General features: G+C 35.9%; 1 protein-coding gene across 1 annotated transcript in view; it reads right to left on the bottom strand.

Moving 5' to 3' along the window:
• LOC150107040 (sperm-associated antigen 1-like) overlaps positions 1 to 26,468 on the bottom strand; it is a 190,864-nt gene that overhangs the window by 22,030 nt on the left and 142,366 nt on the right. Inside the window, exon 6 of the mRNA XM_090393546.1 lies at positions 3,100 to 3,177. Coding sequence (XP_090249672.1) covers positions 3,100 to 3,177 — 78 coding nt within the window. The remainder of the gene's footprint in view (positions 1 to 3,099; positions 3,178 to 26,468) is intronic.

The following is a 26,468-nucleotide window of genomic DNA, read 5'->3' as shown; positions in this document are numbered from 1 at the left end:
TATATCATAAGCAGCATGTGACAGAATCAACTGGAGGTTTTAGAATGTCACATTTGGTGATTAAGTAGTGTGATAAAGTATAAAGTATAACTGTATACTGAAAGTTAAGCAAGTAAATACAGTAGGAGTGAAATGGATGAACATAAATAAAGCAAGTTATGTTTGGAAAATAAAAAAAAAAAATAAGAAAAGAAAAGGAAAAGGTGCAGTATGAAAGGAGATTGGTTGGTCAGGCCAAGGTTAATTCAAGGGAATTGTTCTGCTATATGGCAAGCAAGAGGAAGAATAAGTATGCAATGAGCAACATCGGTTTACTAAGGGAAGGTCATGTTTTAGCAACTTGCTCACATTCAATAACAATGTTACCATTGAACTAGACAAGGGGAATGAATACACCATGATACTTTTGAATTTTGCTAAGGCCTTTGACAGAATATGCATGGTACCTGTTGCATAAATTGGAGAATATGGGTTTGGATTATAGAATAGTAGCATGGATGAGAGGATGGCTGACTGAAAAATATTAATGAGTGGTATATGGGGGATGTGAGTCTGCAAGATTTAAGCTAACCAGAGGTGTACTACAAGGATCAGTGCTTGGTCCACTGTTATTCAATCTGTATATTAATGATATTGGGAAGGATTTGACAAGTAACATACAGCTATTTGCTGATGATGATGCAAAGATAGGTAAGGTGATAGAAACCTGAAATTTAGGGGATATATTGCAAAGGTGGCAAAGGTAACACAGAGGATTGCTGCAATAATGAGAAGGACACTGACCTGCAGAGATAAAACAGTTACCATTCCGTTGTATAAGACCCTGATCAGACCACACTTGGACTATTGTTCTCAGATTTGGTCCCCATGATTTGAAGGGAATAAATTAACTGTGGAAAGGGTATACAAAGGCAGATAACAAAGATGGTTTCAGGACTGTACAATGATAGTTATGAGGATCGGCTGAGAGAATGTGGACTGCAGAGTTTGGTGGATAGAAGAAGGAGAGGTGATATGATTGAGACTTTTAAACTGTTGAGAGGTGGTTACAGGGTTGACACTGGGAGTTCTTTCGCTTGGTTGAACAGCAGGAAGGAGTGATGACAAGAGGCTATCCCTGAAAGTTACAAAAGGAAACTGTGAGCAAGAGGGTGAGGAGTGGTTTCTTTGCATGGAGGGTGGTTGAACCATGGAATGCACTGCCTGATGGAGTGGTGAGAGCGAGAACGGTCAATGAGTTCAAGGAGTGGTATGATAGACTTTGTGTTTCTTAGGAAGGACCTCCCAAGATGAGTCTTTTGACTCCATGGAGGCCTGAATAATAATAATAATAAATAATAATAATAATTAATAATAATAATCAGGGATGTTGCTGATATGCAGTACTTGCAGAATGGTTTGAATAGGCTGGAATTGTGGGCATAGGAAAATGGATGTCAGTTCAATATCAAATGTCAATGTTAAAAGTCATTCACTTTGGCATAGATATTCAATGTTGTATTATATTGGTAGGATTATGCTTGAAGAAAATGATGAGGCTAGGGATCTTGGAGTGTTAATAGATAGGAAGTTGAAGTTCAGGGGCCATGTCGCAAAGACTGCAAATACAACTCAAAAGATAATTGCAATGCTGAAATGAACATTCACATGTAAAGATAAAGATGCCATTTTGCCTGTTTACAAGGCCTTGATAAGACGTCACTTGGACTGTTGTGCATGGGTCTGGTCTCCTGGTTTCCATTGTGATTCTGATATAGTGGAGATAGTGCAAAGGAGAGTGTTAAAAATGATAGCAGAATTGTGGAATAGTGATTATTATGATTGAAACTTACAAACTTCTGAAAGGGTCATACAGGATTTCAATTCATGGAATTTTTCAATTTACAGAGGGTAGCGAAAGGACACGAGGGCAACCTTGGAAGCTGAGAATGAATGCCAGTAAGAAGGGTGTGAAGGCTAGATTTTTCTCTCATAGGGTGGTGCCTGATTGGAATGGATTGCTATTGGATGTTGCAAATGCAAGCAGTGTGAATGAATTCAAGAATAAGCATGTAGCTGGTGCGTGTTGTATGTGGCCTCCTTCGATGAGTCCCTCACTGCCTGGAGATATTAACATTTTATTATTATTATTATTAAGAAAATAATAATAATAAAACACATCCCACACATTTACAAACAGCACTCCCTTCTCCATGCATAGCTCTGCCAGCATACCATTTATGATTCTTGTTTACTGTCTCAATTTTATTGTTGTAACTGACAATAATAGCTACAACAACAAAAAAAAATCCTGCATAAAGTTGGGATACAAAGACTACAAGCTGTGCACCACACATTGAGGGAACTGTACTCCACGAAATTGATGAAACCAGGGATTTGGGGATACTAGTCGATAGAGAGATGAAGTTTAGACAGCATATTACACAAGTAATTAGAGTAGCTCACACTGGATTATTTAGTTATTTAAAAACACACTAACAAGCAGAGATAAGGGAGTTATCATTCCTCTTTATAATGCCTTGATATACAACCACAGCTGGATTACTATGCTTAGGTCTGGTCACCTGGGTTTCTTGGGAATAAGAAAGTGGTGGATAGGATCCAGAGGTGAGTGACCAAGATGGTGAGTAGTCTCTAGAATGCTTCCTATGAGGAGAGATTGGGGGTTTGTAGGTTACTTTAAGGGTTTTATAGGATTAATGTAGGAGAGATGTTTCAGCACTTGGCTAGAGGGGGAAGAACAAGAAGTCATCCCTGGAAGTTGGGTAAGAGTGTGGTTTGAGGAGGATTTTTTGCTTGGAGAGTGGTGAAGGAATGAAATGGATTGTCATCTGTGAGCGCTCTGTCTGTTAATGGTTTCAAGGAGAGGTACAATAGATATTGTGTTGACAGTTGGGTCTCCCACAATAAGTCTTGGGACATCGTGGAGCTGCCTGTGCAATAATAATAATAATAATAATAATAATAGATTGATTATTGAAAATAAATACTTTGTTTTATTTAAATACTAAAAGGCCATACTTGAGAAAGAATAGTTTCAAATTATTATTATTATATATTTTATGAATATCTAGCAATAGGATAAAAGCATATGCTTACCTTTTACATTATGTGGTTCAAATTGAAGCACCCTATTGCAGTCTAGTAAAGCATCTTCATATTGCTTCAGTTTGATATCTGCAAATAAAACACTACATTTCAAAATATACTGGTTCACATAAATTTTAAATTTAAGCATAATATGAAGTAAATTATAATTGTTGACAATCAGAAATAGTGAAGTACTACTGAATTAGTGAATGTAGAAACACTAACTTTTGAATTACTGCATACAGATTGTCACCTGTATTTTGGAGAAATGAGAAAATGAGGGGAAACTATAGAAAGAGGTTGAAGGCAGTTAAGAATGATAACATCAAGGGCAGTGTAATGATAATTCTGAGAAAAGGCTGGGAGAAGAATGTGCCATACAGAGCTTGGTGCATGTGTGTGTGTGTGCGTGTGTGTGTGTGTGTGTGTGTGTGTGTGAGAGAGAGAGAGAGAGAGAGAGAGAGAGAGAGAGAGAGAGAGAGAGAGAGAAACATGATATGCTTGGGACATAAACTATTGTGGAAAGTTATCAGATGGGTACTGTTCAGATACTCCAACAGGTAGAAAAATGGACCGAATAAGAAAATGGACAATTCCCGAAAGTTGTCTTTTTCCCCCTTTTTTTTGTAAGGAGGGAAATTGCTGAATGAATGCCTTGCCTGAGAGTTGTGAGTGCACAGATAGTAAAAGAATTTAGTATGATATAAATTATAGGAGTTAGGTGTGGACATCAAGATTTGTCTTTTGACTGAATAGAGGTTAAGTTGTAATACAACATAAAATATTTTAGACTTAATATTGAACAATTTAGAAAAGTTTAAAATATTGTACAAATTAGAACAAACGAACAGATTATTTCAGAGAGTTATATAACAGTATGGAAATAAAGGTATAAGTAGTAATTCTTTTACAGAAAGTGAGACATAATAATAATTGAGGTAAATTTTGCTATACACCATTAATCATCATCATCATCATCATCATAATAATAATTAGACTCCAAGGAGATGCATAACTTGTAATGGAGGTTATGAGTTAACACTGTCTAACACAATGCTATAATTCTACACTTTAAACTCATTGTTTCTATACTTATCAGCAATGCATTCCACTTCCACATCACTCTACAGGGAAAAATCCTGCAACTCCCTCTTGTTAGGCGTAGGAATGAATGTGCTCCTCAAGAAATGTGGTTGTTCACATTCCTCCCAACTTCAAGGGATAATCTCTTGTTCTTCACTTCTCCTCTATTCCATGAATAATTGCTTCTGTATTAATCTAGTGCAATCTCCTAACTAACTTATATATCTCCAACCTAACATCCCTCTTCCTCTTGTTGAGAAGACACTGCAGATGGTATTCCCTCTATCACTTCTATTACCCTTTTCTAAGCTGTTTCCAGTATCACTTCATGCTTCAAAAACTGGATGACTAAACCTGGGCACAGACAGAATACTTAACACCTATAGTTAAACACTAGCCTCACTCTTTCTTCATGTCAATATTCTCTTAATCATTGCCAAAATATGAAGCATGTTTGAGGAGAATCTCACAAAAGCACGTGTTCTGAGTGCAGAGAGAAAGAGAAAAGAGACGAGTTCATCTTTACAATCTATGGAGAGAAGTAGTAAAGGAATTGATAGTTTTGTCAGGTACAAATGATTTGAAAGTCAAGAAACATGCAATAAGAGAAGATATGAAAGAGCTGCTGGAAACAGTTTTTGATGAATTTTCACGCAACCAATTTTTCAGGCAGAATCCACATTTCACTTCCATATGTCATGACCCGAAGTATACAAATTATCAGATATTTTTCTTTTAAAGCAGAAGCTATCCAACAAAGTTGAATTTTTGCATATAATTTCTTCTTCTTCACAGCCTCTCTCTCTACTAGTTTTTTTATTCTAGGTAAACATAGGAGGTCACTATTTCAATTTCTGATGTTCTATGTGTACTAGCTTTTTTTTGCTATGTATTTATTATACATTCTTTTTGTTTTGTCTTTGTTTATATTTAATCCTTTCTTTTTACTTTCTCTATTCAATTCATTGATCATTTCTTGGAGTTCTTCTGTATAGTTTCCTAAAAGAACAGTGTCATCAGCAAATCATAGGAGATTTAGTTTTTTCACATTTACTACAATTACTCTATTTTTCCATACCAGATATATAAAAACCTCTTCAAGGACTGGTGTAAATAATTTAGGTGAAATGGCATCTCCCTGTCTAACTGCTTTTTTTTTACTGGAAATTTCATATCTGTTCCTGATTTTATAGATGCAGTTGAATTTTTATATTGTTATTATTAACATCAAGACCTCAATGGAGTCAGAGACTCATTGTGGGAGGTACACAATGTATATATCACACACAGTGCTCATCCAAACTGCCTTAAACTGATTCAATGTGTCTACATTCACAACACTCAAGCAATGCATTCCACTCACCAACCACTCTCCATGTAAAGAATCTTCTCACTCCTCTGCTCACACCCTTCTTATAGTTTCCAGCAATAGCCTCTTGTTCTAACTCCCACCCCTCCCATTATATGAAAAATCTCTTCTATGTTAACCAGATAACAATCACTGACTATAATAAATTTAGTTTAATCCTTTATCGAAGTGTGAGCAAACAAAGTTTGCGCCTGAAAGTATCTTCAGGACTGGGGTAAGGTGGTACAACACTGGGCAACTCCTTGAAAAGGTGGAGCAAGCTAATATCACTCCTATCTCGGTATCTCCCATAATGTAAAACACATCTCCTTGCGGATATGTCTAATGTTATGCATTAAGGGAAGGGCCACTACCCAGACTTGTTTCGATCTTTATTGAGGTCTCTTCAGTGGGAGCCAGGCCCAAGTGGAGATAACAGGCAGAAGCATTAGCAAGGTCATCTCTACCTATAGGAGTTGCCACCTTTTTAATAAATTACTCTGGATTTAGAAAAAGATGTTGAAAGTTTATTTTTCACTTGATTAGACTATCATAAATTTAATTTAATCCTTTATCCAAGTGTGAGCAAACAAAGTTTGCACCTGAAAGTATCTTCAGGAGTGGGGTAAGGTCATACAACACCAGGCAACTCGTTGCAACTTTCAACATTCAAAATCTCTGACTAGCTTATATCTCTCAATCATATCCCCCCCCCTTCCTCCTTTTCACTAAGCTTTGCAACCTGCATTCTCACAATCTGTCCTCGTACTCCACATTCCAAAGATTACTGACCACCTTCGTGAATCTTCTCTGGATCCTTTCTAACATATCCTCATCACCACGAAAACCCGGCAACCAAATCTGTGCATAATAATCCATATGAGGCCTGATATGGCCTTATACAATGTGATGTGTTTTCACCACTTGTGCAATATGGCCCCTTAATTTTAGGTCCTTCCACCACTACTCCCAGATCTCTCATTCCTTGACCTCCTTTAAAGTTTCCCCACCAAGTATATATATTCTTAACCAAATTTAAAAATCTTTCTTTCACTTTGCAACATTAAACTGATAGTTCTACTCACCTACCCATTCATGTAATCTATTCAAGTCCTCCTGTAAGGCCATAACATTTGCTTGACTCTACATTGCTCTCCCCAATTTTACATCATCTGTAAACAGCTGCATGTATATGACCAAGTATATCAATAAAAGGTTTTCCAGTTCTTTGATTTCAGGGCTTCTAAAATAGCTAATGCTGAGATTGAATGACATGTCTTTTCAAAACAATAAAGGCCAGACTTAAGGATTTTTGGTATTCATTTGTTGAATGAAGGCTGAATGGGTGATAAAATAATATCTTCTCTGTCTTCCCCATTTAAAAACTATAATAAGGATAGTATACCAACTCTTTGGTATTCTCTTCTGTCCTAGGCAAGATGAAGAAATTTTACTTATCACAGTCATGACTGGTTCACTGCCTTCTTTCAAAACTTCTATTAGTATCTCATCTTCACTCAGTGTCTTTCCACCAGGTGAGATGAGTCTCACCTGGTGGAAAGACACTGATAAGTCAAGATAAGTCAGATAAGGGAAATGACTACGCCATATACAGCTGAACTTTGCAAAGGCATTTGGCAGATTACATAACAGAAAACGATTACATAAGATGGAGCAGATGGGAATGGATATGATATGATATGAAGCAGATGGAATGTATAGAGTATGGCTGACTGAAAGATCCCACATAATAGTATGATTACTGTGGAATAGAATCCAGGAGAATGAGGATGACACTAGTGGAGTGTTTCAGAGTTGAAAACTAGGACTGATACTGTTTTTGTATATTAAATGATATAGGAAATAATTTGAGGGCATATTCAACTTTTGTTGATGGTTCAAAACAGGAGAGAGCAACAGAGATATAGGATATAGAGATCTGCAGAAAGATTTTAAATAAACTGGCATTGTGGGTAAAGAATAATGCAAATCAGTTTAACATGATAAAATTTAAGGTTATGCATTGAGGGACAAAAATATCACATATTGTGCATTAGATTACCCTGGTGGTACTCAATTGCAAAAAATTGACAAGGCAAAAATACTGGGGGTGAGGATGTGGTCTTCAACACAATCACAAGTAGATATAGCAAGGTCATTATCTCTCTTTATGCAGTTATGATACAGCCACATCTTGACTACTGTGTACAAATGTAGTTACTTGGGGCTTGGAGGGTGAGGAGGCAGTGGAGAGGAGCAAGACATGAGTGACCAAGATGATGACAATGTGTGGAATGCTCGCTATGAGGATATATTGAAGGTATGTGTGTGTGGGGGGTTTCACAGTGTGAATGTCAGAAGGAAAGGGATACCCTACAGAAACTTATCAGTTACAAAAGGGATTCTACAAGAATTGATGCAGGAGAAATTTTTTAACATATGTGGATTAGATTTTTTTGCTTGGAGAGTGGTGAGTGTGTGCCTCCTGTCATGAGATTTCAAACTCCATGGATATCATACCCATAATAATAATAATAATCACACTGGAGGGTCCTCCAATTCAGGCAACTGTGTCCTGTACATTTTACCACCTCTTTTTTGCCATCATCTTCAGGTACCTAATTTCATTTTTGAAATTATGGATTCTGCAAGCGTGTTAAAATAACTCTTTTTATTATCCCGACATTTTGATCTTCATATCAAGATTATCATCTGGAGCATAAATAAATATACAAGACAAGCTGCATTACATTTCAAACTGTAAACTAGAGAAACAATGATTTGATCACATGCTACTCAACTGGCATGACCTCTAGTGAAAAAAAAAATATATATATCAAGCTAATTTAATTTTTGATTACATGAATAAACATTCTTGCTAACAGATGGTTTTCCTTCCAGTAATAGTGATGTCCTATTTCTATTATTACAATTTTTATTTTTGATTTAAAAAAAAAAAAATTGTTTTTTTAACTCAACCAGCAACGAGCAACATATCTATCATAATGAGCTTTGAAGTTATTTACACTACCTGCACTCACAATGCACTCAGGCAATGCATTCCACTCACTAACAACTCTCCACTTAAAAAATTTACTCCTCACACCCTTAATCACATTTTATACAACTTCCAGGGATGGTCTCTCATTCTTCCCATCTTAACCTCCACTCTTTTTATAATTTCTTCTGTATTAATCTAATAGAATTGCTTAACTAACTTGAGGATCATATCTCCACTTTTTCTCCTATCCATCAACTTTTGTAATCCACTGTTGTGTCGGAAAAAGTGCCGATTCACCTTTTGTGAGTCATCCTATTTCCGACCCAACATAAGGTAATGTTAAAAACCATGGATATGGACATGCTTATGCCTCCAGAAGAAAATGTGCATCTTGGTAATTCAGAACTATGTCTAACTATTTTTCTAGTAGATATAAAGTGAATTTTGAGAAACCCATAACTTAAATAGATAATGTTTGTGGATTATTTAACAAAGGAAAAATTTGTATAAATGCTGAAAGATGTATACAACCTGCTGGTATCGTTCAGAGAGCCAACCTTTGATCCATCTAACCAATATACTCCTCTACAGCTTATACACCAACTTATTATATGATAATCTATCATATGCTTTTGCAAAGTCCAAGAATATTACTCTATATGATTCTCCTTTATCCAACACATATTGCCCTTCATAAATCCATGAAGGGCTTCATCATCACTGATCATCACAGAGAAGTTTACGTTCATCAACCCAATCCTGTATTTTATTTGTAATCAATTTTTTCAACACTTTGATCACAACTGCAGATATACAGACGGTCTATAATTAGAAACTTCTGTTCTCGACTCATGCTTATGGAGAGGTATTATTTTGTCTTCTTTCTACTCCTTAGGAACCTTCTCCACTTCAAGACTTTCATTAAATAACCAGGACAAGGGCATGGCTAACTATTTTGCACATTCTTTAAAAATATGTGGTGATATGTCATTCCATTCCCACAGCCTTATTGACATCTAACCCGAGCAACACTTGATACACCTCTAATTCTTTCACCTTTAATTCTCCTAATTCTTGCCACCCTTTTACATGTTGCACAGCATCGTTCACACCACTATGACATACACTGATGAAGCGTTTGTTAAATAATTCCACTACATAATTTGCTATGATTGCACTGCTATCATAACTGGCCAGCAGCATTCAATCTGCCATAATTATTTTTCCTCTTGCTTGCCACATAGCAGAAAAATTCCTTTGGATTAGTTTTGACCTGACTGGCCAATTTCCTCTTATATTCTACTTTTTCTTTTTTAACCATGCTTGTCACTTTTCTGTCCTGCACTTTATATTCTTCATGCATCTGTTCACTGCAAACTGTCTTGTACGTCCTCCATAACAACTTCTTTTATAACACTGCTTGATTTCACTGTTCATCCTTCTCACTCCTGCTCTATTCATTTGCTTAACTCTTTGTATGCAGTTATGCACTGCATGTGTTAGATACTGCCTTATCATTTCTCATGCACTGGCAATATCTTTTCTACACAATTCATGAACCCAACGTATTGATGCTAGTTAACTATGGAGTTTCTGATAATCACCCACCTTATAGTTCCACATATTATTATTATTATTATTATTATTATGTGACACCTTCAAGGAATCGAAAGACTCATCGATGGAGGGCATCTACAGCTCATCATCTCCACCACTTAATATCTACCAACTACAGTTAACCGCCACAACCATCATCATCATCTACACCACCACCACCACCACCACACTACTAGTATTTTCTGCCAGTAAATTGCATGGCCAATTTTGTCAGGGCTGATTTTGTCTGTATGTGGGATGAAAAATCCAAGTTTCTGGGAGAAAAAACCCTGCTACCTCCATATGAGATTGGCTAACTCACCTTCAATTAAAAAAACCCATATGAAGATTCCTCTCATCACAATAAGAATAGAACTTCAGCATTTTCCAATCGAAGGGTGCAATGCACCATCACAATTATAGAGACATATAGACCTGCTTGATAACAACTTTTTCCCTGTTTGACTCCTTCAAAACCAATACCTCATGATCATTTTCACCAACAGCTGGCAGTGTTGATACCTCATCCTGTGAGAATATCACCAAATCTAATATCGATAAACCTTGTGTTGCTTCCATCACATATGTCAACTCCTTGGCACGTTCATTCAAAATATGTGGCGATATATAATCAAGTCAAGTTTACTTAATTTCCCATTTCATGTAGATGATGTACTCCTAAACACAACTACTGCAAGTCTCCAGGATCCTCTAACTAAATTGAATAATAGCTGTAACAAATTTGGCATGAAAATCAACAAGTCCATCAGAGGGAGAGGTCAAAGTCGGATATGTTAAAAGATAGCAGTGAAAAAAAGATAAGTTTTCATTATTATTTATTAAAGTTTATACCAATTTTTTCACTCACAGTCAGTCTCTCCAACTCATCATCCTCTGCTCTCAAACTCTCCATGATGTCACATTCACGAGGATGAAAGACCTTTATGAACTGCTCATTAAATATCTCATTTATACCTCTGCACCAATTGTCCTTATACCATTTACTCCAATCAATGCCATCATACATAATCGTTCTTATTTTCCTGGCTACATATCGAAAGAATTCCCTAGGATTAGTTTTTGATTCATTAGTTAATTGCTGCCCATACTGAACTTTTGCTACTCTTACCGACCAAGTTACCCTCCTTGCCTGTTCTTTGTATTCCTCACGGAAATGATTATTACCACTCCTCTTATGTTGCTTCCATAATGCCTTTTTTTCTCTGTATGCATTGATCAGCACTGATCTCCTATCCAGCCAACTCCTCATTCCATGCTACAGATCGAAGCTGTCTTCTGAGCTTCTCATAATCACCAGGCTTGTAGTTCTACATATACCCTTTCCTCACAGAGGTCCTCATACTGCTAGCAACCACCCAGGTAATCACTTCATGGTCACTCTAATCAACTAGAGGGTGATTTGACACATTTTTAATAATATGCTTTGATGAGATGATCAAATCTGAAACCCTTAATCCTTGTGCACCCTCTGTTAACATACTGCCTGAGGCAGTTATCCCTCAAAATCTTGAGAAATTCATTTTCTTTACTTTCAGTTGCTATCTAATCATCCTAGTCTATACTGATATAATTAAAATCATTCATAACGTTCACCCTTTTCTTATTTGCTTGGCTAATTTGTTTATGCATTTCCTGGTTACTACCCTTCACATTACCAGTCATCATATATATGGATGATATTATTAGTCCCCCCATTTTAAGACTAGATTTTACACAGCGGGCATGTCTGGAGGCCCTAAGATGGCATCCCATCACCAGACTAGGCTGCAGATGGTTAGTAACCAGCCCAGCTGACAATTCTTTTACTTGGAAATTTCAAGGGAATAAAAACCAGACAGCCTAAACGGATAACGAAATGGAAGTGGAAAAAAGGACTATGAACTGGATACAGATTGGAACAGTGAACATAAGAGGCATCAATCACAAGATCGAATAAATACAAAAAGCTCTAACAGAAATGAAAATAGAAACAGCAGTAATTTCAGAAACAAAGAAAAAATCAAAAGGCTCTACAGAACTTCAGGACTACAGTTTAATATAGAGTGGAGTACCCAACGAAAAATGAGCAGCCACAGGTATAGCCACCATGATCAGCAATAAATGGAAAGACTGAATTGAATCATATAACTGGATCTCTGAAAGAGTAATAATGGCTAGACTTAAATTAAATAAGAAATTCATTGCAATCATAGGAATATATGCACCCAAAGAAGGAAAAAAATCTGAAACAGAAGAATTCTATAAAACCTCCAAAACATTGTTATTATTATTATTACGGGTATCTCCATGGAGTCAGTAGACTCATCGCGGGAGACCCAAACTAGCAAAACAATATCTGTCATATCTCTTCTTGAATTCATTTACAGATGAACAGCTCACAACTAAGTCAGGCAATGAATTCCACTCATTCGCCACCCTCCAGGCAAAAAACCTTGTTCTGACACCTTTGTTAACCACACTCTTCTTTAATTTCCAGAGATGACCTCTTGTTCTTCCATCACTATCACACAGCTGAAACATTTCCCCTGCATCAATCCTATAAAAACCTTTCAGTAATTTGAATGTTTCTATCATATCCCCTCTTCTTCGCCTATCAACCAATCTCTGGAATCCACAAGCTCTCAATCTATCAATGTAGGGAGCATTTTTTATATCACTCACCAACTTGGTCACTCTTCTCTGAACCCTCTCCACAGCCTCCTCATCTCCAAGGAATCCAGGTGACCAGACCTGAGCACAGTAATCCAAATGTGGAAGTATCAATGCTTTATAAAGGAGAATAATAACTTCTTTATCTCTGGATGTCAGTGTGTTCCTCAACAACCAAGTAATCCTATGTGCAATCTTGGACACCTTAGCAATGTGTCCTCTGAACTTCATCTCCCTATCTACCAATACCCCTAAGTCCCTAGCCTCATCAATCTCTTGGAGTACTGTTCCATCAACACAGCTGGTAATCTTTTAATCCAAAAATGCATGACTTTACACTTTTCCACATTGAACTGACATCCATTATCTTTTGCCCATTCTACCAGCTTATTTAAATCATCCTGCAAACTTTCAACATTGGCTTGATTTTTTATTGCGCTACACAACTTTGCATCATCAGCAAACAACTGAATATCTCCCTTTAAGCCATTTCCTATATCATTTATATACAAATTAAACAACATTGGCCCAAGCACAGAGCCCTGAGGCACACTACTGGTCACCTGCCTCATTCTAGACTCGGCTCCTCCATACACCACCTTATGGTATCTCTCCCTGAGCCATTCTCCTATCCATATCACCAATTTAGTATCCATTCCCATCTGCTCCAATTTGCATAACAGTGTTCCATGGGGTATCCTGTCAAAAGCATTAGCAAAGTGGTACTACACAGTGGAAGTACCACTGTGTAGCCAGTTCCTTTGTCCAACTCAGATGTTATTCTATTATGAATAGTTAATAGATTGCTAAGGCAGGATCTACCTTTAACAAAACCATGTTGGCCTCTATAGAGTATCATATCCTGATCCATCCATTCTTGAATTTTGTCTTTAACCAACTTTTCCAATACTTTTACCACTACTCCTGAGATGGTTAAATTAAATGATCCTGAGATGACATAATTCAGAACACAAATAAACAAGATTACTTAATCATTGCAGGCAATTTCAATGCTAGAATTGGATCAAATACATTTAAAGATTTAATATGTAATCAAGGAGAAAACACCATAATTAATGATGGAAGAGAACTCAGGGAATTTGTGGCCTATAATAGTTTGAAAATCACCAACAGCTTCATTGAACATAAAGATATACATAAATATACATGGGAAACCAGAAGATATAAAAGTATCATTGACTATATAATAGTGGGTGAAAAACTAAAGAAGTTGGTAAGAAATTGCAGAGTATACAGAGGATGCAATATTGACTCAGATCACAATTTATTAATCAGTACTATTAAGATCCCAAACCAGAGAAATAGAAACAATACAAGAACACAAAAACAAAAGCAGGAGCAATTTAAGATAGAATTGTTACAGCAAGATAGTATCAGAGAACTATATCAAAGAAGACTTACAAATCATACAAAGAAAATAAATGAAGATACAGATATAGAAACTGAATGGCAAAATGTTAAACGAATAGTAAAACAGGCAGCATATGAAGCCATAGGAACAAAACTGCGAAGAAAAAGAAATAGAATCTTTAACAAGAAAGAAAAAAGAAATCTACCTTAAATGGTTAAACAACAGAACCATTGGAAATGAAATAGAATATAAAAGAATCAGAGCAATTACAAGAAGAGAAACCACAAAAATCAGAAGACAAGACTGGGAAAAATTTGTATCAAGATTAGAACATGACATAAATGGACCTCAACTAAAGAGCTATAAAATCATTAAAAAATGACTCAAGAAACAAGGATAATCTATAATTAGAAGGCCCCTCTACAAAATAATGGACCAATCACTATACCCAGCTTCTAAACAATAATAATCAAATTGAAATAAAACAAGTAATAAGTCAAGAAACAAATGAAGAACCAATACAGCTAAATGATCTAAAGAAAATATTGGAAAAACTAAAAAATAGAAAAGCTACAGGAGAAGATAGAATAAATTCAGAACTATACAAATACAGCTCTAAACCATTTCAATTACAATTGATTAAATTTCTAAATGGAATATGTGAAGAAGGAAACATCCCACAAGAATGGAAGGCAGCAATAGCCATAAATATATTCAAAAAAGGAAACAGAAAGGATTGCAGAAACTACAGAGGAATATCCTTATTAAATACATGCTATAAAATATATCTAGACATAATTAAAAGTAAATTGACACCATAGACCGAGGAAATTATTGCAGAAGAACAATGTGGCTTTAGGAAAGGAAGATCCTGCACAGATTCCACATTTACACTCAAACAAATTATAGAGAAAAGAACAGAATTTAACCTGCCAACATATATGGCCTTCCTAGATTATGAGAAAGCATGTGATCAAATCAATAGAACAAAATTAATCAGTATACTGTATGAATTGAAAGCTCCACCTCAAACCACAAAAGCAATAGCAAATATAATGGAAGAAAGCTATATTAAAATTAAAATTAATAATGAAACAACCCAAAAAATTAAAACCAATAGAGGACTCATCCAAGGAAGTAGATTATCACCAATACTCTTCAATATATATATATATATATATATATATATATATCGAAAAAATTTCAAGAGAATGGAGGAAAAACAAAATCATAGGAATTAAAGAATTAATCCGCCTTTTGTATGCTGACGATCAAGTTATTTTTGCTGAAAATGAAGACCAATTACAGAAAAATCTACATGTATTGAACAAAACAATAGAACAGTATGACATGAAAATCTCAATAAATGAAACAAAATCAACAGCATTTCAAGGTAAAGAAATTAAAAGATGGAAACTAGTCATCCACAACAAAGTAACAGAACAAGTGAACAAATTTAAATATCGAGGAAATTGCATAAGTCCCAATGGAGAAATCGACACTGCATATAAAAAGCAAAAATTCCTAGCAGTCATTGTAACTTTGAATAGACACTTCAGTAAACAGATGTCTAGGACAACCCAAATAAAACTATATAAAATAATAGCTAAACCAATTCTGAAATATGGCAGTGAAACATGGACTTGGGGAGAATGGGATAAAAGACAAGTAGAAGCTGCAGAAATGAAGTTCCTAAGACCGCTTGTAGGCTATAAAAGAATAGACAAGATAAGAAATGAAGAAATAAGAAAACAATTATTCATAATTAACATAACAGAAGACATCACAAACTATAGAAAGAACTGAAAAAAACACATAGAAAGAATGAACGAAGACAGATGGCCAAATATTGCTTGGAAATATAAACCAACGTGACACTGATCAAGAGGAAGACCCAGGAGGAGATTGGCAGAAGACTTTTTAAACCCTTAAAAACGTTACAGGCAAACAATTGCCTAATACAGGAAGCCAAGAAGAAGATTTTACACAGCATGCTATGGGATTTTCAGTGAGTTTAAAGAGTGGTATGATAGACTTTGTGTTTCTCAGGGGGGGGACCTCCCCTCAGTGAGTCTTGACAGACTTTATGTCTTAGGAAGGACCTCCCTCGATGAGTCTTTTGACTCCTTGGAGGCCTGAATAATAATAATAATTTTGCAGTGCAGTGCTTGAGGCATGTATGCATCACAGCAGTTAGATATGTGGCAGGTGAGAGGTCAGAGCGTACACGTATGCAGAAAATGTAGAAGATAGGTGATTATCAACAAAGAGAGATGATTAGTATGATCAAAGGTGAGGATAATGAGCAGAATGAGAACAAAAAAAATGAAACATTGTGAAGTTTTCAAATATGGTGTTAATTGGGAGGATGAATGCTGAGCAAGAGTTGGTAGTTTGCTCAGATGTATGTGTTGAAAGTGAAAGAGAAAGTGGAAAGTCTTGGGAATGAGCTGAGAAGCATGAAGGACAAGATTAGGTGACGCATTTCTCAAAACCCTTCTTGTTAAGAAATTGTTGGTGTCATATACATGTATTATAATCAAAAATATATATTCAAAGAAACTCATTAAACAAGCAGCACATTCAATCAAAAAACAAAGCAAATAAGTAACAGAAATTTATTGGAATGAAAGAAGGGGAGAGAATAAGAGAATCAGTAAAAGAGAGGGAATGAGAAACATGCAAGAGTGTGCTTGACCCAGGCATGGAGAGATGACAGGACAACAGTTAAGTAGGGGAAACAGAGAAAGAAAGTGTTAAAGGAGAGAGAGAGAGAGAGAGAGAGAGAGAGAGAGTGATGAATGCAGGTGAGCAAGGAAGAAACAGAGTGGTATGAGGTGTGATGTATGGAGACTCGATGATTCGTGGTATGCAAGATAGAATGCCTGAGGAGTGTTTGATTGGAGGAACAACAGAAAGTGTGGTTATAGCAATTAAGTGGCATGAAAGGGTGGATGAGATGATTCTGATGGTGGGCACAAATAACTTGAGAGGCAGTGTGAATCAGGTGATAAGAGATCTGAGACTCGTGCTTGAGTTAGTATGGAAGAAGACTGAGAGAGAGAGAAGATAGTGAGTGTGTTGGCCAGATATGATAATACAGATCTATGGAGAAGAGCATTAGTAATGAATAGTATAATAGCCAGAATGTATCGAGAGAGAGAGAGAGGTTTGTAATATGCTGATGCTTGGAGAGCATTTGAAGACAGAAAGGAACTGTATGTGAGAGATGGCATGCATTTGAATGAGGAAGGACACAGACATCTGGACTCTGAACTAGTCAGTGTGTCAATGCAGGGAAACTAGAAATATCAGGGTGGATGGTAGTGGGGCAGCCTCCTGTGGGAATAAGTGCCTGGAAGAAGGGAGAATACATGAGGTAATTCTGAATCCAGAGGAGTCTGGAGGTATAATAATAGGTATAGAAACAGTGAATGCCTTAATTGTTTTTACTAATGCCAGAAGGATTTGAAATAAAGAAGATGAACTGGTGGTGCTGATAGCATCAGCCTCCAAAGATTATTGGAATCTCTGAGACATGGTTGAAGAAGATGATATACTGACAAGAAAAGAAGTACCAAGGTATAGCATTTTTCAACAGGATAGAAAGGGAAAACGTGGTGGTGGAGTACTGCTTATGATAAGTGATTACTTTTGTCCTTCAGAGTGGAGGATTTGGAGCACAATGGCACTAATGGTTGTGAAAGTATATGGTGCGAGGAAGAGGTGAGCAGCACAGGATATTTATTGAGTGTTGCTACAAGAAAATTAGCATAGAAGGTGAGGAGCATGAGATGTTTAGTCAGCTGTGCTTGGCAAGTGCAAGAAGAATTATTGTCATTATCATCATCATAATCATCAAATTCCTGACATTTATGCTCAAGGGGTGTACAGGAATTGATAGTACTACGTGAAACATTTACATCATTACTAACTTCCTATCTACAATTTTCCGCAAAATCAATCTGCTACCTGTCAAGGATCCAACATTGTCAGATCCGATATTTCTATCTTCTAAGGCACTTTTTACTGTATCAATCCATTTATATCTTGGTCTTCCTCTGGGTCTTTTTCCTGCCAACACTGCAGAGAACACTTGTTTTGCTAATCTTTCCTCTCCCATTCTGTTTAAGTGACCAATACCACCTGAGAGTAGCTTTGCTAACACATTCCTGGATGCTAACAATGTCAAGTTCTTTCCTAATATCCTCATTTTTAATATGATATTGCCATTGATGCCATCTGTTCATGCCCCCCAATCTTTCTCAAGACTCTCATATCTGTGGTGTCTAGTGTTTGATCAAGTATTTTACTTCTGACCCAGCTCTCATATCCAGAAGTTAAAATTGGTTTGAAAACTGTATTGTATACAGCTAATTTAGTATTTTGACTAATTTCTCTCTTATTCCATAAATTTATTCAGTTGACTTCCTACCATACTGGCTTTGTTTGATTCTGTTGTCTATTTCCATATTTAATTTATCATCCTCACTAAAAATTGTGCCTAAGTAGCTGACATGATTTACTTGTTCTATAGGTTCTCCTTTCACAATACAGTTGATATTTTTAATGCTTCTGCTTATTTTCATTGTCTTTCTCTTGTTATTCCTGACCTTCATACAACAGTTATTCAATTTAGTCAGGGAATCTTGCAGACTTATAGCAGATTTATTTAGAAGTATAACACCATCTGCATAAAGCAAAGAGCTGAAATTAATATCTCCAATTTTGATATCAGGTTTAATACACTTTCCTTCATAATGTGATCTATATAATTAATGAATAACAGAGGGAATAATGTACATCCTTGTCTCACACCAGATTTAACATTAAACCATCTCCCTGCACTTCCTTCAATTCTAACTGCTGACTTACAACTCAAATAAAGACTAAGTATTGCTTGATATAATGATCCACTCACACCATACAACTGCAGTGTTTTGAATAACTTTTCTCTTGGCACCTTGTCATATGCTTTTTCCAGATATACAAAACTTAAATATAGATCTTTGTTATATTCCCATGGCTTCTCAACTATTTGTCGTAAAGTGAAAAAAAAAAACTGATCTTGACAGCCTCTATTTGGCCTGAATCCAGCTTGTTCTTCACCAAGCTTCTCTTCTACAATCCTTCGCAACCATTTCTCAAGTATACTTGCATAAATCTTACCAAGAACACTCAGTAGAGAAATGCTTTTGTAATTCTCACATTCAGTTTTATTTCCCTTTTTATATATGAGTACTATTAGAGCTCTACTCCAATTATCTGGAATTCGTCTCTGTGTCCAGACCTTTTGAACTATGTAGTGCAGTCACTAAAAATTTTTATAGATCCATACTTGAGCATTTCTGGGTCGAATATCATCTACTACAATTGCCTTTCCACATTTCGGGTTTTTGATCACTTTTACTACTTCAAGTATGGATATGTATTCCTGATTGCATGCCTGGTCAGTGTTTTTTTATCACTGTGCTGTCATCACTGCTAGTTTCATTTAGCAATTTTTCGAAGTAATTACTCCATACTTCAAGGATATCTTTTTCTACAGTATTCATATCGCCTTTATCATCTCTGATTCCTTTTATAGCACTTTTTCCTCCATTTCTGAACTTCAACAACCTCTAGAATATCTTGCCATTTTCTTAATATTTATTTTCTATGTTCTTATGAAAGTCTTCCCATGACTTTTCTTTAGCTAGTTTTACACAGTGTTTAGTATTCTTCATTTGTCTCTGTATTCTCTAAGAGTACAGGCTGACTTATTTGACAGGAACTTTTGATATTCTTTCTCATTTTCCTTCAATGCCTCTTTAACTTCCTTATCCACCATGGAGTTCTGATTTTTCTATCCTTGCAGACAACTTCACCACATGCCTCTCTGGCAGAATCAATCAATTTTTTCTTCAGAGCTTGTCAATGAATCTCCAAGGTTTGATTCCAGTTCTCAAACTCTTTCATTTTTACTTGAATAATCAGGGCCGGCAGAAGTGGGCATGCGATGCATGCGGGCGCTGCTACGAAGGGGGTGGCGCCGCCAGGGTACGGTTCATTTTTAAGAAACAAAATTTTTATCATAAAAACAAAAAATTCTTAGAATGATTAATATTAAAATAAATGAGGCCGGATAAACCGAATAAAATTTGTAAAAAAATTGTATATTGCTGCTTCTTTGATCAGCCGGCTGTTTACATTTTGCAGCGAGAGCAGGCTAAAGTTGCCTGCAGAATGTTGTGTCTACTGCAGTCTAAAGTGAAACGGTGAATGGTTTTTATGCGCAGAAACGAATTTTCGTACAAAACATTTGTTGCTAGTTAACCAGTCATATGGTACGCATCTCAGTAGGCTACTGACAGTAGTGCAGTGCGGACTATTATTTCGTCTCTGTGTCATGTTGTGTAATAATTTCTTGTGGGTATAAAATAGAAATGGAATCAAAAATTAAAAAAAAGTTATCCGTTGCACAAAATCGTAAGCATCATGCTGCAAAAGAAGTAGACATTAAGAAACAAACTGGGGCTCTTAATAAATTTGTTAAAATATTAAAATATTCTGATGCAGATTGTAACCAACTCGATACATCTGAAATCAGAGTTGAAGAACCGTGCACATCATCCAGTTTGCATGAAAGTACTATTGCAATTATTGAACAAGATAAAAAGATGCATGATTTAAGTGAAAAATAGTTAGGAGAAGATTTAGTTGTAGTTGACCACGAAACTAACACATTGTTAGTCTCTGTAAATTTAGAAGATCCAGGTGAATGGAGAAATATTGATGAAAAATTACGAGTTGTTTTAATTGAAATGGGGCCTGTTCAAAAAGAAAAATATAATATATCCCAGAGATACATATAATTGTAAATTTGGCGACACGTATTATAATAGAAAAATGGAAAACAGGAAGCTCGTGCCAAGAACATGGCTCATTTATTCCGAAACTTTAAATTCTGTTTTTTGCTTTTGTTGCAAACTTTTTGCACCTACTCAATCAAGTAGTCTTGTAGAAGGTTATAACAATAGGAGAAATGTAAGTACAACTTCACATAGACATGAGACTAGTTTAACTCACATGAAAAATTTCTTAAAATGGAATTAACTTGATAAAAATTTAAAAACCAAAACTACTATTGATTGCCAGACTCAAAGCATGTATGAAATAGAAAAGAAACATTGCACAAGTATTTTAGAAGGATTGATTGAAATTATAAAATTCTTTGGTAGCCAAAATTTAGCTTTTCGTGGATCATCTGATAAATTATATGAAAGGAATAACGGCAATTTTTTTAAAATTAGTCGAACTGTTTGTGAAGTTTGATCCCATTATGGAAAATCATGTTGAAAGGCCCTAGAATGAAACAATGGATACACTAATTTGAGTAAAGACAGTCAAAATGAAATATTGGAAACTTTAAGTAACGCAATCAGGGATACAATTTTATTATCAATTCGAAAATCTAAATATTATTCCATAATTTTAGACTGCAAACTTGATGCAAGTAAAACAGAACAAATGGCCATTATTATTCGCTTTTCAAGATCAGGGAAAACATTTTAGGTTTTGTAGATATATCAGATTCCACAGGACGTGGTTTATGTGCAACAATAATGGTACAACTGGAAAAATGGAACATTCCCATTGAAGACATGAGAGGTCAAGGGTATAACAAAGGGATCAAATATGAAAGGGAAAAAATATGGGCTCCAAAATTTCCTTTTAAACAAAAATCCTTGCGCTTTTTACATGCCATGTGCTGCTCATACTCCAAATTTAATCATTAATGATGCAGCCAAAGTGAATGCGGATACAATTAGTTTCTTTGCAATTATTCAAGAAATATACAATTTCTTTTCATTTTATTACAAACATTGGACAATCCTTTTAAAGTTCATAAAAAATTTAACATTGAAACAGCCATCAAAAACGCAATGGAAAGTAAAATTAATGCAATCCGCCCTCTACAGTATCAGTTAGGAGTAATTTATGATGCACTTTTTGAAATTTTAAATAATTAAAATTTTAATAAAGAAACTCAGCATGAAGCACAAACATTATATGCTAAAATAAAGGACTACAAATTTATTTGTTCTCATATAACTTGGCATGATTTACTTAACAGAATAAACCCTGCGAGTAAAATGCTTCAAGACAAAAATATGAATATTACACTTGCTTTAGAATCTATCGAAAACTTAAAAATATTCTTACAAGAGTATCGATCAGATACAAATTTTAAAGAAGTTCTAAAAATGGCAAAAGAACTGAGTGAAGAGGTGGATGGAGAACAAGAATTTTAAACTGGTACAGAAGTTCGACGATGAAAGAAGACACTACAATTTGACTATGAGCACATGATAGGTTTTGAAAGAATGTGTTAAAAAAAACTGACAGCTCCATTGACCTGGATTTTCAATGAAAGTCCGGCCATAGGAAAGGTACCCAAATAGTGGAAGGATGGTAAGATAGTGCCATTGCATAAGAGTGGTAGCAGAATGGAATTGTCAAACTATAGAACAGTTTGTATTTCATCAGAAGTTGTTAAGATCTTGGAGAAATTAGTGAGGAATCATATACAGCATTGGACAGTAACGTTATCTGCGAGAGTCAGCATCGATTTGTTAAGGGTCACTCTTGCTTTAGTAGTTTGATTGCATTTTATAATAAAGAGACAAGAACGGGTGATGAGGGAAAGGAATATTCTATCATTTCTTTGAATTTTACAAATGCACATGATAGCTACCACAAGATAAGCTGATATTTAAGTTGCAGCACAATGTTTAGATGTCAGGTTAGTCAACTGCATTCTGGATTGGCAATCTGATTGGTGTCAGAGTTGTGTATTGGGGGGGGAAGGACGGTTTCAAGGAAGCAAAAGGTTACAAGTGGGATCCAAGAGGGCTCAGTACTGGGACCTGTATTGTTTAACTTTTATATTAATGACATTGTCAATGGATTTCAGAAAGATATTAATTTGTTTGCAGATGTGAAGTTGGGAAGCCTTGAAAAAAGATTTGAATAAACTGAACAAATGGGCAAATGAATGGAGATATCAGTTTAATGCAGCTAAATGTAAAGTATTGAAGTTTGGGATACATAGATGGAAGGTTACATACCCTGTTGGAGAAACTGTACTGGAAGAAGAGGAGGAGGCAATGGATCTCGGGGTGATGATTGACAGAAACCTAAAATTCAGGTAACATATTGCAGAGGTGTTGAAAATAACCCAGACGATTGCTGCAATACTGAGAAGAACACTCACCTGCAGAGATAAAAGACTTGTCATTCCATTGTATAAAGCCCTAATCAGATCACAATTGGTCTATTGTTCTCAAATTTGGTCCCGAGGATATGAAGGGGTTAAATTAACTGCAAAAAGGATGCAAAGGCAGATAACAAAGATGGTATCAGGACCATACAATGTTAGTGATGAAGACAGGCAGAGGGAATGTGGACTGTAGAGTTTGGTAGATAGAAGACGGAGGTGATAAGATTGAAACGCATATATATATATATATATATATATATATATATAGTGTATGATGATGTAATGGATGTGAGGCCCCTTTTATGGGGAAGTATGGCATCATCTCAATCTCCCCCAACTTGTATCCGGGCTCAGGACCGACATAGCTGATGAATCAGGCATATGGCCTTGGTCTTAAATATTCCTGACTAATCCATATGTGTTCAAAGGGCCAGTTTGCCTGCTTGCGGGAGAAAAAACCCCAAATAAACTGGGGAGAAAAACCCTACTGTCCACGCCCAAGACCAGCTAACTTGGCTATGTCTGAGAAAGATCCTTAAGCTACTCACATCAGTGACAAGAATCGAACCCAGGACACTCCTTTCCCAAGCATATGGTTGTGAAGTGCATAGTCACTTGAATAACCGTGCAGACAATTGAGACTTTTAAGCTGTTGAGAAGTAGCTATAGTGTGATACTGAGGAGTTCTTTCATTTGGTAGAACAGGGGAAAGGAGTGAGGACAAGGGGGGGCCATCCCTGGAAGTTGCAAAAGGAAGCTGTGAGCCAAAGGATAAGAAATGGTTTCTTTGCATGGAGGGTGGTTGAACTATGGAATGCACTGCCTGATAGAGTGGTGAGAGCATGAATGGTCAATAAGTTCAAGGAGTGATATGATAGTCTTTGTGTTTTTTAGGATGGGCCTCCCACGATGAGTCTTTTGATTCCATGGATTCCATTATTATTATTCAGGCCTCCATGGAGTCAAAAGACTCATCGTGGGAGGTCATCCTAAGAAACACAAAGTTATCAAGATTCATCGAGGGGAGATCTCTCCCCCCCGAGAAACACAGAGTCTATCATACCACTCCTTAAACTCAGTGACCGTTCTCGCTCTCACCACTCCATCAGGCAATGATTTCCATGGTTCAACCACCCTCCATGCAAAGAAACCACTCCTCACCCTCTTCTTCACAATTTCCTTTTGTAACTTCCAGGGATGGCCTCTTGTCATCACTCCTTCCCGCTGCTCAACCCAGCAAAAGAACTCCCCAGTGTCAACCCTGTAACCACCTCTCAATAGTTTAAAAGTCTCAATCATATCACCTCTCCTTCTTCTATCCACCAAACTCTGCAGTCCACATTCCCTCAGCCGATCCTTATAACTAACATGGTACAGTTCTGAAACCATCTTTGTTATCCACCTTTGTACCCTTTCAACAGTTAATTTATCCCCTTCAAATCCTGGGGACCAAATCTGAGAACAATAGTCTAAGTGTGGTCTGATCAAAGACTTATACAACGGAATAATAACCCTTTTATCTCTGCAGGTCAGTGTCCCTCTCATTATTGCAGCAATCCTCTGTGTTACCTTCACCACCTTTGCAATATGTCCCCTAAATTTCAGGTTTCTATCAATCATCAACCCCAGATCTCTTGTCTTCCCTACTTCCTCCAGTATAACTTCTCCCATAGAGTATGCAGCGTCCCATCGATGTTTCCGAAACCTCAAGACCTTACATTTTACTGCAATGACCAAACTATGAAAATAGGCAGGAGCATAGAAAACTTCAGCTGCATTTTGAATGGAGATCCTATAGAATGAGCAAAATATTCCTGCTACAGTGCTCGCTAATCCGAACTAATAAAAACCGTGCTCGTTCGGATTAGCGAGTTTTCCTCTGAGAGACAACAATAACTAGCGTTTAAGACAAAAATAATCAGATTCAAATGGTACATCAATTTATTTCTGTAAATAAATTAACTGATAGAAAAAGGCTACTGTACTGTAATGTAAAACAACAAAATAATACAGTCTACAAGTTTATTTTAGGAAAAAATTTAATTTGTTATGTACCTGTATTTTGAGGATTCTGATTTAATAAAATTGCATAATTCAGTACATAACTTAATTTGCGTAAAAAATGTCACTTTCTTGTACACAACACAAAAAAAGTTTCACAAAATAACACTGAAAAAAAAAAGTTTTTTTATTTCTTTGTAAAAAAGTCACCGATTTTCTTTTGCTTCTTGGAAGTTGAACTTTTTTCGAATGCTTCTTCTCAGAGCTGCATTAGCAATGAAATTTTGTGGAAAAGCATATCATTCTGCTTAGCCCATTCTATAGACATATTAAAACTGTCAACTGCCTCTTCATGGTTAATTTTTTTTCTTCGAGTTCTTTATCGTCATCATCATCATCATCATCATCATATTCTAATTCATTCTGTAGCGTTAAATTTATAATTTCAGCATCTGATTAGATTTCGAATTCACTTTCGGTTCTATCTGTAATCCATTCCGTAACAGCTGTTTATGAAATTTCAACATCTGGATTTATATTTTTAACCAAATTATGCACGTTTTGAATTTCCTCTTTTTGTATATATTTGTGATTCATACCGACAATATAGTACGTACTGTACAGTATGAAAAAAGGAAACGTGAACAGAATAAATCAAAATAGGCCTCCATTATAACCGTACAATTGACAGTATGGAAAAAAATTCTCTGTAATAATAATAAAATAAATAATAATAGTTAAAATAATAATTATTAAATAAAAATAATAGTACACAAAATAATAATACGTAATAAATAAAACTTTTTTTCTTTCAAACTGGAGGGTTCGGACTAAAGAGGTTCGGATTAGCGAGATACTAATGTTTTTAGGTACAATTTTTAGTGGAGATTCCAGGTTAAATGTGGAAATAGACAACAGAATAAGTAAAATTGGTATGGTGGGCAGTTAGCTGAATAAATTTAAACGTATAAGAGAGAAATTAACCCAAACACCAAACTAGCAGTATACGAGACAGTGTTCAAACAGGTTTCATGTTATGGATAGA

Source organism: Typopeltis vanoorti, chromosome 5, assembly GCF_054136105.1.
Source record: "Typopeltis vanoorti isolate ZY-2024b chromosome 5, IOZ_Tvanoo_1.0, whole genome shotgun sequence".
NCBI classification, from domain to species: Eukaryota; Metazoa; Arthropoda; class Arachnida; order Uropygi; family Thelyphonidae; genus Typopeltis; species Typopeltis vanoorti.
Note: the sequence above shows the minus strand (reverse complement) of the source record. Positions and strands in the feature narration are given on the sequence as shown.